This window comes from Ictalurus furcatus, chromosome 10, assembly GCF_023375685.1.
Source record: "Ictalurus furcatus strain D&B chromosome 10, Billie_1.0, whole genome shotgun sequence".
Taxonomy (NCBI): domain Eukaryota; kingdom Metazoa; phylum Chordata; class Actinopteri; order Siluriformes; family Ictaluridae; genus Ictalurus; species Ictalurus furcatus.
The window spans coordinates 12,585,158-12,601,027 of NC_071264.1; the positions used below are offsets into that span (position 1 = coordinate 12,585,158).

The 15,870-nt window shown below is 39.4% G+C and overlaps 1 protein-coding gene across 2 annotated transcripts in view; it reads right to left on the bottom strand.

Moving 5' to 3' along the window:
• Window positions 1–15,870, bottom strand: part of ptk7a (protein tyrosine kinase 7a) — a 42,614-nt gene that overhangs the window by 18,319 nt on the left and 8,425 nt on the right. For both annotated transcript variants that reach the window (XM_053634900.1, XM_053634899.1), the window contains exons 2-3: window positions 1,151–1,447; window positions 532–634 (exon numbers count right to left, since the gene is read on the bottom strand). In XM_053634900.1, the coding sequence (XP_053490875.1) occupies window positions 532–634; window positions 1,151–1,447 (400 nt within the window). The remainder of the gene's footprint in view (window positions 1–531; window positions 635–1,150; window positions 1,448–15,870) is intronic.

Consider the following 15,870-nt stretch of genomic DNA (forward strand, 5'->3'; position numbering starts at 1 on the left):
TAGCATGGACCGATGAAACGTTTGATATTTATGGTTTTAAAGCCTTGGGATATCTTGAACACCTCGCAATCACAGCGAGTGAAGATATCTTGAATAAAAGAAAAGTATATTTAATAATTCCCATTGTAATAATTCTAATCATTCTCATTATACAATCTTTATATAACAAATATAAAACCATTAAGCGTGTGTTTAGACACATTTACTAATGTCAAGCTTAAAATGGTCTTATTCTATTGGCAAATAATTCAGCTTATTTCTAAAGTTAAACGCTTCTGGCATCAGAATGAACATTTTAAGCTTGAAATGAATAAAAAATATCTAGAAATAGGCTTAATAAACTTATATTCGTTTAAAAGACAAATATTAATAGTTGAAGTTGCCTATATTCCAGATATTTTACTTGCAAAAATATAATATTTTCCCATTTCGATACAAAATCCCTGAGTGACAGCAATGTATACAGGCGAGACCCCAATTAGCTTAACCCTACTGGTAACCCAAAAAAATCCTCTGTAAATATAAACTCACCGTGGGTGTCCGTCGATGTTACAGCGTAACATGACAGACGAGGAGCTCTCGATCTCTGCCTCCGAGGCTGGACTCTGAAGTATCACTTCACCACTTTCCAACCCTACACAGAGAGAAAGCAGAGAAGAGGAGATCAAAAATGAGCTACATTTCTATTTATTTCTGTTTATTAAGACCTAGCTATTGTCTTATTATCAGATTCAAATGCCATCATTGACACCATCTGGTCATTTTTCACACCCTCAGTGAAAACAGGCCCCACTTTTCAGCTGACCTTCCATGTTATCCGACACAAGTGGCGAGCTGCTGCATTTCAAGCAATTAATCTTGGCAAGATGTATAAAGAGGAGCTTTGTGTGCCCCCCATTGCAGGCCCAAAATAACTTTCTCTCATGCTGGTGCTGTTTGGTTTTCTGCAGAGCCAGAGTGGTGAAGGGGTGGGACCAAAAATAAAAAAAAAGAAACCCTCACCAATGGTTTACATGTGTGCTTTTATAGACCAGAATAGTGCAGTTTAATGTGGTAGCAGACTAATGCCGGATGAAGTCACAAAAATTTTTGAGTTTGAAGGTGGAGTGGTTATACTAGGGTTTTCGGGAAGCATGAAGATCCAGCTTACATTTAATGTTGAAATTGGCTTCGCTTGTGCGCTCCTCTTCTTCTGTAGTGTTTTTGGTAGCCACGCACTGGAAGTTGCCGGAGTCCAGGGTTCGGTCGATGGCAGTGAACTTCAGGTTGCCTCCTTCCTGAAAGCGGCGCTCTGAGTCAGAGACAGGCTGGCCATTGTGAAGCCAGCTGTAGGTGATGCCGCCAGGATCGTTCACCTCGCACCGCAACATTGCGCTGCGTCCGTGCAATGCATCCTGGGATTTGGGCTCCTTCGTGAAATGGAAGGATGCAGAGTGTACAAAAAGTGCTGAGGAAATAGGAAGAAAAGTGTAATCAGGACAGACCAGGAAATATTGAAATAATGACCAGGAAAGAATATTGTACTATTACAAAAAGACACCTTACAAACATACAGCACATCCCAAAAACTGTTCCAAATTGCCACTAGGTGTGACTGAGTGCAGACTTTCAAACCTTACATAGATGAAAGTGCCCAAAGATGCGTCCAACTAAAAATATCATGCCTTGTGCACAGCCATTAAATTTCAGGGTCAGTGACACGCCAGTATGAAAATTAGGGGCTAATTAAATCATTGTGTGGAAGGCGCTGTAACTACATTAACCATCTTACAACCTCCATCTGTTGGTTTCGATCACAGTAGCTATGAATGAGACCACTGGTATTGGCCTGACAAAACCTGTCCAAGCCTCACAATACAGCCGCATGCTTTATTATCTTGGGTAAGAACATGGAAAGGCACCAATCAGTCCCTCCAGGATTTTGCGATCACAAAAATGAATGCATCAAGCAAATTTTCCTCAGATTTGGGCCAAGACACGTCCTATGATGTAATCGCAACACGCATTCAGCCAAATCCCTTTTCCATTCATGTTAGTTGAACGAGTACAGCTAAAATGTCTCCTTTACCAACAACCACCATGGAAAACAATTTCATGCAATTGCAATTTCACCAATTCAAGTAGTTTTCCACACAAAAAAAAAAGCACAAAAAAACCTAGAAAAAAGCCGCAGAGAAAAGAAAACTGAAATCCTGTATGGACTGACCAATTATCCCTTTTAACTGACAAGAAGTAGACGTTGAATCTCTGAGCCACCATCTTGCAGTCACAGTAAATCTGACATGATATGAATGCACTGTAAAAGTAATTAAAAAAAAAACCTCTAACTATTGTTTTTCATGTAATCATTGCCAAAGGCTATGTCTTCGTGACATGTGTAAACACAGTGGGATTTAACTCTGGATGGGAAAAGGTGGAGGAAAGGGAAAAAAAGCAAGCAATTATATAATCACCATTCAGATGTGAATAGCATGAAGTACTTTTAAAAATTATTGAAAAATTATACTGTAATTAAGCTCAATTAAACTATACAGGGCATGGCATAGTGGTGCAAGGTGTAGTGTTTCCACCGTACAACCCAGGATCCCTGGTTCAACCCTGAGTGCAAGTTACTGTCTGTGTGGAGTTTCACATGTTCTCCCCATGTTCTTGTGGATCTCCTCCCACCTCTCAAAAACATATCAGTAAGTGGACTGGCTATGCTAAAATGCCCCCAAAATTGTGTGTGTGTGTGTGTGTGTGTGTGTGTGTGTATGTGTGTGTATGTGTGTGTGTGTGTAGCCCTGCAACGGACTGGTTTCCCATCCAGGGTGCATTCCTACCTCGCACCCAGTGTTCTCGGGATAAGCTACAGATTCACCATGACCCTGACTAGGATAAAGCGCTTACTTTGCGCTTACTTAACCCTCCTATTATGTTGGGGGAAAAGTTACATCCATTATGTTATGGGTCAAAATGACTTCAACAGTTTAAATACACATAAAATCAGCAAAGAACAGCTTAAAACCGTAAACCTTTATTACGGCTTGTCCGTGACAATCCATAAGAAGAACTATTTGCATATAATTTTAGAGAAAGAGAGAGATTAACCAGTATTTCAGACATCTCAAATGTGAAAATGGGTCAGATTGACCCATAACATAACAGTAGGGTTAAGATTGCTACATTGCTAATGTTCAGATGTTGCTGATAAAACTTGCTTTGAGCAGCTACAAAAGTTAAAAGCTATAAAAAAAAAAAAATCCATGATGACGCTGCGTGTAGAAGCTAAAAATATTTGACCTTGATCACAAAATATCTACTCAATTCCAAAAGTACAGCTTGTAAAGTACAGCTTCCTGCGTTTTTGTTATTTTTACAATACAAATAAGATAACTCCTACATCTAATTATGTAATGATTTAGCCATTTCTTGAAAATGTCTGCTAGTTGCATGAAATGAGAACCACCATTTTATCATTGGAAATGGGGTAAATAAGGAGTAAGAGCCTGTCCCTCTCAGTAGTGTCACTCTCTATCTGCTCTGTGTTTGAAGGCCAGCTGTGCAGGGTGCAGGTGGACTGTACACACAGGCAACGTTATGTGGACTCAGGATGAGTTTTTCTTTTATGGTGATCTAAGGTAGGTAATATTTCCCCCGTCCTTAAATCCTGACCTTAGCCACTACAGGGGGCTTTCGGATCAATCGGCTTCTGCAACCAGCACAGGTACGACAATGCTGGAGCTGGACAGGTGGCCTGAGCTCTCTATATTGCCGATGACCTCTCAGCCTCCACTCGCTGACTGATACCCCAATTATAGAAGTTAATAAAGATTAGCACCAAGTGACCTTATACAAGAAGATTTGTCATGGGCTCGTCTTTGCTTGGTGGCTCACCGCCTTGTTGACAGAAAAATGACCAAATAGATCCCACCTTAAAACACATCAAGAGCTTGTTTTTTTTTTTAAACAATGGACTGAATTACAATTAAGACACTTTCCAAAAAAACACTCTCCAGTCAGACTATGCTTCATTGGGAAGTGACAGGCGTCTCTAAACTTTAATCCGTGGCTTCTCTGCACGCTTTCCCCCCCTGTGGAGTGGATCCTTCATTCATCCAGACATAGCTCATGGACACATAAAGACACCAGTCAGTCCCACTCCAGAAGGCATGGCCCATGCTGGGACTGAGCCAGCGTGTGAGGTGAATGGGAAATGAAGGCGTGAGTTCCCACAGAGTAGGGCAAAGCACTTTCAATAAGCACGAGGACAGAAATGATCAGGAGTCCTTCTTCACTTTTAGGCTTTGGGATTGGGGGGGTTCTGCTTAGGGGGAGTGAAGGAGCAGCCAGCCAAGGATCTTCATGCCTGATTTACACTTGAGAAGGAAAGCATTAGCAAACATCACAGTCATAGCCTGTCTGAAAGGTTTGAAGTCATGAACCGAATTCATTTGAAATGAAAAGATGCGATTTTAAGGGAACCTATAGCTCCATTTTCTTTTTTGGAACTGAACTAATATGAATGGATAAAAGTACAAAGCAAAAAAAAGAGCTATCTAAGATGTTATCCTATTTATCACTACGACCAAGATCTCATCCTCAGACCATCTTCATGATCTTAAAGGGTGCAATCTGATCGGCTATATATATATATATATATATATATATATATATATATATATATATATATATATATATATATATATATATATATATATATATATAAATGTATATCTTAGTACAATAAGCATTAAAATGTCTTCAGCAAGAGGAACCATTTTAGCTATTCCTGTACATGGCTATGTTTTCTTTTGTTACTAGTTCTACCACCTAAAAAATAAAAAAATAAAAAAATAAAAAAAAGAGTGTTCCGCTCAATTAATAAGTACTGTACAAAGTCGGCACTCTATTGTTAAAGAACTAACTAGAGACATTGTGACTCATCACAAACCATAAATGCTGAAAGAATACATCAACAATTCTCTTCCAAGTATAAATTAGGCTTAGTTGCCAGGAGAAGTGGATCAAACACTGCTCGATCATGAACACTTTATAAACACAATGTTCTAAACTCGAGTGAAGCTGAACACAGATAGTCTGTGTTCTTTTAATGAGATTATAGAATGACCTTGTTTGGAGATGATGCTTAAGGGTAGGGGGTTCTCTAGCTGTAAGATGGGCTGGAAAGACTGAAGGAATCTGTAGAGGCCAAGAAGGGCTGCACCTGGCTGGCCTGAGACAAGATTTTTTTGTTTTTAATTCAGCCTGAAATGATGTCAACACCACGTCTACCTGTCCTGCATACCGACACACAGGGAAGAATGTAGGCACTGAGGGAGAGATGGACTTCATTGCCTGCTTTTATACTCGCCTGGGTCTCTCATTTTCCTCACACCTGCATATATGTGTGTGAATGTGTTCACTGGATCATGCATTCCATTATCCATTATCCATTATGCCATGAAGTCAAGTGCAAAAGTTTGTGTACTCTTAGCAGAAAAAGCAGGTAAAGGAATTTAATTTAGATCAATGAGACATTTAGGTTTTTTTTTTTTGGGGGGGGGGGGGGGGGGACTGTTTACACTAGTGCGTTTTAGTTTTAAAATGAAAACGATCCTTGTCCACACTAGCGTTTCCGCTGTGCTTCAGAAACGATCTCCGTCCACACTACACAACCGAATACGCATGTCACATGACCATTCATGCACACTGGGCATGCGCATACAAGACTAAACAGGAGGTTGCTTGCTAGTAACCGGCAGGTACAACAATGAGCATGTTGGTGAGGAAACGCAAGGACATCTTTTTTAAAACATCGGGTTTATTACTTTCTAGTCATTTTATTTTCCTTGTCATGTTTTTCTTTATAAATATGGATAATCGAGGCTAGCATGTATGCTATTGGTGGCTCAGTGGTTAAAGGTGCAGGGTTACTGCTTAGAAGGTCAGGAGTTCAAGCCTCAGCACTGCCAAGCTACCACTGTTGGGTCCTTGAGCAAGGCCCTTAAGCCTCAATTGCTCAGATGTATAAATGAGATAAATGTAAGTCGCTCCGTATACGGGTGTAATAAATGTAATGTAATGTAGTGTGTACTTAAAACTCGATACAAATTCAAATTCAAAAAGGTGGCGTAATGGTCATACGGTAGAGGCTTGACAAATCAGGGAAGAATACGCAATGATCCAGAAGACCCGATCAGGGGTCGAATGTGGGCGAAGCCACGCCTTCGTTTTCAAAAGTCTTCATTTTGGTCAGTTTACACTGAAACGCGAGCCCGGAGTTTTCAAACTAAAACAGGGTCTTCCACATTTCCAAAAGTCTCCGTTTCAAAACGCCGGAGTAGTGTAGACGACAGTAACAAAAGTTATGCGTTTTAAAACGAAAATGCACTAGTGTAAACAGGACCTGAAGATAACAGATGGACGAATGAATGAAGTTTACTATGCATCTCCATTCTTGAAAGCTCACTTTCTTCCATAAACACAAGGTTTTAGAAGCACGTCCCCATACATGTTGCATTTTAACAGATCATCAAAACCACTTAATAAAAACACACCCAGTTTCGTACAGAAACATAACTACCCCATTCAACCACAAGAAAACCTGTTATCTCAGGATTCAATCACAAACACCAGGCCCTTGTTTCGTGACTGTTCTCACAATATGGGATCTTCGTAGACCAACCTCTGCAAGTACCCTCCACGTTTAACAGATCGTGTTTGTCCCTGACTGTGGGAAAGCCCACTTAACAAGAGTAGATCCTCTTCATCTGTAACGAATCCACTCTATTCTGAAGCGTCTTATTTTGAAGTATCTTTCATCAAGCAAAATAAAAGAAAGTAAGAACCCCACTCAGTTCTCAAATTGCCATATTGAAATTCACATGACAAGCATTTGAGCTCTGTTTGACCCTCCTACCTCAAAATACCATTTATTCCATTTCCATCAAGATGTCAAACATGACCAAACCTGAACACAAAGAGATGACAGAGGAAAACCAGCCACAAATGTGGCTCCAAAAATAAACCACGGGTATTTTTTAAAATTCTTTTCCGGACTACACAGGGGTTAGTGTAGAGCAGGCATCCCAACATTGTTTTTCCCAGTCTTCGACAGGAAAATAACCAAACAAAAAGATCTGGTGATCTGCACCAACAGAGTGCAGATTGAGTCCGTTTGCTCCCTGTGGAGGGGACACACGACCTTACCGCACAGCATGCCATTCATATATTCAACCAAACCAATGTGATATACACAAAACAGGAGTGACATGACTAACAGAGCCACTTAATGACCAGACCAAACACAGAAGTAAACAGAAAACACTATCAAGTTCCTCAACTCAGCCTTTTAATCATGTTGCCATTATACATTGTGTAATTTATTTGGTGGTCAGCATCTGGCTCTCAGACTTTTTGTAGAAAAACTACAAACTACAAACTTTAAACCTCCAGTTTCTGCACAAACCTGTATGAGAGCTGCTCTCCAAACCCCTTCCTGGATTCCTGTAGAGGGGCTCAAGGGCTCAGCACAAAGATGGCATTCACACAGTTTCTGATGAACAGGCAGAAAGAGGGACCTTACCTGGATCACACTAGTGGGAACATGTGTATGAAGAAATTGTAGATTTGCCTAGATTTGAGTTTTCTTTTAGTACTGGCCAATACACAATTCTGATCCAATACTGGTATCCTCTTGTGAGCCAGAATGATTGCTTTTCCCCATTGGTCTGTTATCTGATCAATTATCCAGTCAGCTAATCATGTGCCAGCAGAGCAATGCATAAAATCATGCAGATAAAGGTCAAGAGCGACAGTTAATTTTCACATCAAAAGTGTGATCTCAGTGACGTTGACTGTGGCTTGTTGGTGCCAGACAGGATGGTCTGAATATATGAAAATCTGCTGTTCTCCTGGGATTTTCACACACAACAGGGGTTTCCAGTTAGTGGCAAAAACACCTTGGGAATGGTCAGAGGAGAATGGCGAGACTGGTTCAAGCTGAAAGTAAGACTCAAATAACCACTCTTTACAACCGTGGTGAACAGAAAATGCATCTGCGAAGGCACAACACATCAAGCCTTGACAACAGCAGAATATCATATCGTGTTTCACTTATATCAGGAATCCCAAACTGGACAGTTGAAAATGGAAAAACTGTTTAAATTCACCTTTCCAGATTGATTAGGTTTGTTTAGATTATTAGAATATTTGATTTCAATTTGATTAGAAGAGTATATTATGACAACTTATTATAATAATCATAAAACACATCATCGCTCCTGCTCTGATGTCAGACTGACCAAATTCAGACTAAGCAGATGAATTTTCAAAATGTAATACATCCTGCCCAGTCAATCAGTAATCATCAACAGTGGGGATCCTCTGCTTACCCCTTAGAGGGTCGTTAGACAAAACCTGGAGTGCCAAGCTCAAACGAAAACTCCCTCAGGTCTCACTATCCATTATGCTGTTCCTACACAAAGAACAGCTTTCATGCTGGGAGGTAAACATCCTTGGGTTGAGATTTTTAAAGCATGGCTGAAGTTCAGTGTAGACCCAGCTTATAGCTGGTATGAAAAAGCATTGATGACCTCCAACATAGCCACGACAGAATAGAAAAGCACCAAAGCTCATTTACATACGACTACTCGTCTCCCGAGGCCAGACATAATCTCTAACGAATGTCTGGAGACAGTAGTAAGAAAGTCTAGCTTAAGGGGGTGGGAAAGTAGTGTGGAGTAAACGCCGCTTTAAATTTCTAAGCCAATCAAATGCCTCAGGAAGGCAAAGGTCAAATTAGAGCTAGCGACTGAAAAAGTTGCCCTTGTCAGCACTGTGCATCCAACATCAAGAATACAGTAATGTTACTATTTATATAAAAAAAACATATTAGAAGAAACACATTAATATTAACCTGGGATTTTAAATACGGCAGCACTACTATGAAGGCTGCAGTTAGAGAAAATTAAATCAACACCTTCTGATCAATCAGAATATGAGAATTCAATAGCGCTGTTGTATGAATAACACATAACCTCTTTAAAGTGTAAAAGAAGTGAAAAAATAAGACAAGTCGCCTGAAATTAAAACCTTTTTTTGTATTGAAATTTTATAAAAGTAAGTAGATGATCAAATTGTGCTAATGCAAAAAAATTTGTACAAATTTTGCTGTTAACCAAAAATCATGCTTTGTAGCACAGAAAATATGGTCGATACAGAACAACTAGCCATGCTCCTGACTCCTCCCATCATCTTTCCCTCTTCCATGCTAAGGACAATTAATGCCAATCAAAACAAACAGTGATGGAAATGGCTTGAAGTTGGTATATCTGTTGTTTTTAATCTTAATTCTGAGACGCCCGAATCTGGATCAAGCCTCCACTTTAAACACACAGGCTGGAGAAGATTCATGTGTGTGTGTATAGACATGAATCTACTGATTTATGTGTGTAAAGAAGATCCTATAAAACAGATATCCAACTTTTCTGCAATAGAAAGATGACCCGACGGTCACACATATGGTGACATGTTTTAATAACCTTTAAAATGATGGATTTATATTGTCTTTAACTGTAATTCCATATAGTCACCATTCATTTTGGTGCCCACAGTGAGGTTAAGTCAAGAGCAGTGAAGGGATGACTGCTTGGGAACAACGATGTATTAAGGGGTTCATATTTAACACGGAGACCCTACTGATGAATACCACCTGCTTGAGACCATAAGCTTGTGAGCGAGGTATTCCGGTTAAGACTTCAATAGGTTGAAACCACATGCAGGGTTTTAACCGCTTCCTCATTTCCTTTTTTTTTCCCTGACTTACTATTTTTAAGGTCAATAACTATGAACCATGAACACAGAAAACATGAAAAGTGATCTGAATGAATTTTATTTTAATCATACAGAGCTTTTTATTCCTTATTTGCCAACACATATGAAGGAAATGTTTTAGATTTGTCTCATTTCAGCCATTTCCGTGCCTTTCTGTTGTCCTTATGTAAGACTATGTATGCGTCTGCACTACCACCATGCTTGGTGTCCATATCTGTTAGTTGCCTAGCAACAGTGCTGAACATGAACCACAAGCATATAGTCTGTTGGCCTTCCCATCTCATGAGCATTAATGAAGTTCAATATGAACACACCATTACACTGACTATGGAACATTCTTAATTTTCCAAAACAAATGATTATTTGTTATGACTATAGTCATTTGTGAATGACTATATTTTCTAGTTCTGGAGAATTGTGCTTTTAAATTCCATCCTTTTCCTGAATTTCAAGGCCTGTAACAAGAACCAGGCACAAGACAGTGTAGAAAAAAAATGCATGAACTTAGTTGTGTACTGAATACATTTGGTATAAATGTTTGGTTTTGTAGTATTACTGGACAAACAGTATGTTAATAAAAGAACGTTAGCAACCGTTGCCAGTATAAAGTGAACAAAATGTTGTTTTAGCCTGCACATGAAAAGATGTCCTACAAAACAGCATGTCCATAAAAATATTTCATGCTTACACAGACCCAAGAGTCCAGAAGACCCAAAAAAAACTATCTTGCCCACTTAGTCAACATACCATCAGAGGAATTTGTGGCCAACTAAGTCAGCAGCAAATGTGTGGAAGACTTGGCCAACACCTAATAACGAACTTATAACATCCAGCTGTTGGCCTCAATGAGGGTAACTCAACACGCAGACTTGACAGCCCGACAATGGCTCAACAACAGTCTCTGCCCCAGTCAATGATATTTTCAGGGCACCCCATTGTCCGCCAAGCAGTGGGGACCCATCTTAGACAGGAAGTGGCCTGTTTTTCCAGCTGTTCCCCCATCAGAGAAGTCATATTCACATGGACATGGCTAAACAGGTGTATCTCTACACGCCTTGGACATGCATATCAAACTCCAGAGACAATAGAGCAGGGATGTCCTCTTGGGATCAATCGTTAAAAAAAAAAAGGAAAAAAAAGGGAGCTGCCAGGCACGACAGAAGAGAAACACGATAGCTCGGGGGGGAAGCGTACTGATTAAAGAAAGTAAATCCTCTCTGATTACAGTCATGTCAAGTACGAGAACATTTCAAGTCATGGTGTTATTTTATTAAGGCTTTGTGATAGTGTAGGTAGGAGGAATAAAGCTTATGTGACCTGATGGTCACCTCTATTTCCACACACCTGCGCCCATGACGTATATATATCTTCACCAAAGGTCATCAAAAGGCCAGAACTTATGAGCTATGTATGGAGACCACAGATGTGCAAAAAGACCATCAATAGTTCATGGCAAAAACAACCTTTGGTGGTCTGTATCAGACATTCAGCAGTCGAATATTGTAGCATTAGGCAAAATTTCACAAATAACATTTTTGATAAAATGCAAAAAGATCCACATCCGAATGTTTTAGATCCACTTTTAGTCACCTGTAAGTCTATTGAAACATGCATTTCCTAAACTGTTTTGGCTGAATGACCTTTATTGCTTCATGTAGGTAAAAAGGATCTGAAAAATTACATGTCTTTAATGTATGAAAAAAAACTCGGGCTGATTATCATTATGCAGGTTCAGAAACGCCATGAAGTTATACTCCATGTAGTGAGCATGTACAGCGAGTAGGAAGTCTTCTAGAGATTCAGCCTAACGTTGTCGTCAAGAGCGGAGATTTTTACATGGATCTTGGGTAACACATGAAGTGCAAAGTTACTACTTTTTATAAAATTATGTTGCCTCCTTGTCATTTCTTGTGAAAAAACACCACCACATTTTCACCTTGTTAATTAAGATTCCAATTAAACAGCATCGATATCTGTGAAGCTCACTCCTACAACTGCTGTGTGCCGAGTCTGCCACGTGAAAATATTATCACAGTATTATGATGACTGGTCAAGTGGTCCTCCGACCTTCCTTCCTTTTGTCCTCGCAGTTCCTCCTTTGTTCTTGTGCCCACCTGTGAGCTACAGATCCATCATCGTGTGCCAAAAAATATCCTGTGGCCTTAAGTGTGCATGTCACCGTACAAACAAGAGCGGCAGATGGATCGACTTGCGCTAGGGTGACGAGACAAAGAGATTCCTTTTTTTCTTCGTCTTCCCCCTTCAGCAAAGGCCACTGTCAAGGGTACAGCCTCCACAACACGACATGGCACGATCTACCAGATTCCCAAGCAACAACTTCTATTCACACGCCGTTCTGGAAGGTCAAACTATACCTCAACACTGGTGGAAACCCTACACCGTGCATTATTTGCTGAATGAATGGGGAGCGAAAAGGGGGGTGGGGGGTGAGCACAAGCCTCTTCGTGTTTATAGTACACAGTCTATAAGAGCAATGGGGGGAGGAGAGCTCTCCGTGGGGTCCATGCCAGCAGGGTCCTGGGAATGGGCAAGTTTATAGTTCTGCTAGCTTGTTTTCTGGCTGAGGCTCAGAAATCAATATCCTTCCTACAGGGATTCAAGACCATCCCTCTGTCTCACCTTCAGCCACCCAACCCCCCACCCCCATTTGTTTCCTCATAGTGAGACTCATAGTGAGAACAAATGCAGCATGCCTATGGAGCTCATCTAATTTGGCTAATCTGATCCAAACTCATGGCTACACAAAGATCTAAGCCAGCTACAGTATGAGCGGGTGTTCATGGGTTCTGTTCACACCACGCACCCTGCAGGACGTCCACACACACCTCTGCCATGACCGTCCCTCTTCACACTGTGAAAGATGTTATTGGAATGTGGTGTAATTAACTGCTTCTCAAGGCTTGTGGTGAGAAGAGGATATCTCCACCCCGGCTTCCCTCTCAAAAACCACACAAGCATACACATATACATTTAATATTATATAATTATAAATATAAATATTTTTTTTATATTATATATATATATATATATATATATATATATATATATATATATATATATATATATATATATATATATATATATATATACACACACACACACACACACACACACACACACTATTTGTGTTGGCACCAAACAAGCCCAGTGACACCTAAATATCAGACAAGTCATTCAAGAGTATGATTAAAAACTTTATATAAAATGTTCTTATAGCATTATCATGTTAGAGTTTAAAATACTGCTCGTTTATCAGTGTCTGAAAAAGCTGTGAAATTGCTTTAGGCGTTAAAAGTTACCTAACATGACATTATAAAATAAGTTGCCTGACAAGCCAAACCACATCACTGTATTCAACACTAGCTAGGGTTTACCTGTATAAATGCAGCTATAAGTTACATTTATTTTGCAGTCTAGGCTTTTCAATTCATACTGGATATGACTCGCATAGGAAACGGATGGAATATATTAGGGATGTGCCTTCTTTTTTTTTTTAAAAGAAAAACAAACCTGCTGACATACAGCAACAATCATTCTCAGTTTTTTCTTTTTATACTAACAAAGAAAAATAAAATTAAAAAGTACAAACAATGAAAACAACCCCCCACCCCCACCCCGGCTCATCACGGCTAACCAATACCTATCGCTGATTATATAGATATGTAAAACCCAACAACAGGCACAAAAATTTAAATGGGAAGTGTCTGTAACTCCATAAAATATGAAATAAAGGGTTGCCATTTATTAAAAAAAAAAAAACCTTGTCAGTACAACCCCTCAGGGATGTGCCTTCTGCCTACTTTTAACATTCGTGAACAGATATTCGGTTAACCATTAGGAGAGGTGGAAAAGCATATTCCATGTGGCATAAATGTAATAAAAAGCCTTCCTGTGGACTTTCGCAGAAAACGGGTTTACAGACACAATACAGACAAATAAACGTACACTACAGACAGAACAAAACATCATCTCAGAATTTCAGCCTGTAGCCCTATTGGTGTTGGTTAAAATTCATTAAAAGTTTGTTACAGTTATAACTGCCACGGCGTTTTAAAGGCTACAACTACTTTGTCATTTCTGAGATATTTGAAAATTACATTGGAATAACAAACATTTTGAGATCACAGAGGGAATGGTTAGTTATAATAACCTTAAAGTCACAAATGATATTTCCATGTTAGCCTATATTTACTAAACCAATCAATAATTCATAAATGAATACTCCACATGAGAGCAGCCTGGTGTGAAATTAAAAGTGCCACGGTTGAGATTTGCCAAATGTACTACTTGTAATGCTTTTTGGGTTGTTTTGTTTTTGTTTGTTTTAATGGAGTGATACTAAAAGTTATTAGAAATGTTTTAATCATGTTTTTTCTGTCCAGGAAGCCACTCCGGAAGAGCAAAAAATGGCCACTCTTAAAACCCCCCTCTAGCTGGGTGGTGGCAACAGTAATATAGATCAATGAGGGTCGGTGAAGTAATTTGTGAGGGATTTGATTGGCTGGACTCGATTTGAAAAGGATTAAGTATTTGTCTTGTAAAAAAACAAAAAACAAACTATGACCTTTGCCCATTCATACTGGATTACAATCATTGATCTCATCTGTAATCACCTTCCCAGGTAAAACTAATCCAAAAAGTATCCATCTCAAATGGGACTTTTAAACATGGATAAACAAAGTACAAACATACCCAAATGTCCTATAATGTTGCAATATGAATTCAATTTACTACAGATCTGGACTTTTCTTCCATATACCACACTGTTACACTTATAAACCTCAATGAGAAAAGGAAATATGTTTTATTCACGTTTATACTTTCTCATTGTCGTCACAACTCCTGCTCATGAATTAACAGGCAGGAGTGGGCATGTTTCAGCTAAAATAATCCACATACATTCTTTTTATTACATAAAAGCCTATGCTGTGAACGAAGAGTGCTGTAGTGTTTCTAAATAAAATCACCAGCGGGGGGGGGGTTGAACATAACACAAAGCATATGAACTTCAATCTAATTGCACTCATAAGTAACAAGAACCACTTGTGCTCATAAAGAGTGCTTTGAATTTTAGCAGCAGTTTCACACACTAAAAATACCGGCTCTTATTTTGCCTGGTACCATGTACAGTATATCAAAGTGGCTTTCATACCAAAATATACACAGTGTCATTAAAAGCATAAGTAAAAGACTTAAAGAGTGTGGATTAAATAATCTGCACTACATGAAAATTGACCTCAATTCTCAGGTCGGATAGAATCACTAAAGAGATGTACAGAATTATGGTTTCCACAAATGTATATTATAAATGTCTGTTAGCAGTTCGGCTTTCTAAAAGTCAGTTTTTGAAAGAAACAAAAAGACAGGTAACTAGTTCAAATGAGCAAATCATTGCACAAATTACATCCGGTAACAAAAAGCCAAATTTTTTACTGTGTCAAATGGAAAGCCTATAAAATCATGACAGTACAAAAATCAGCCAACTGGATCACCAAGAAGGAAACAGCACTTAAATCAAAGCTCTTTAATGGTGATGGATCACCACAAAAATGACTACGCACTGAAGGATAACCTGAGATAATCACCACAACATCTGGGCAATAGACTCCTAAGTGGTGCAACAGAAAAGCATTCGCCCCATCATCAGATCGCAAGTTTAAATCCTTATGATGCTACAGCCATCGGTGGCCGGGAACCATGAGAGCAAAATTAGCCGTGTTCTCTGGGTGTGAGGGTTGGCATGCTCTCCCTCACCCCTAGTCAATCACAGTGGCACTAGCCAGTCGTGGACTTTGTGGGTGTCATGGGTGTCTGTGTGTTCATGTATAGCTTTCCTCAAAGTGTGTTAGACTGCCCTGTGATACTGCATGAGCAGCAGTTTGAAAAGCTGCAGCTAGCTGGCTTCATGTATCTCTGTTGGTAGCTGCTGAGAAAATGGAGGGGGGAGGATAAAAAATTCTGGACAATAAAAACGTAATACAGTCTACTGAATCTGTTTTCACCCTTTTCCTACATCTGGATGTGTTTATGATG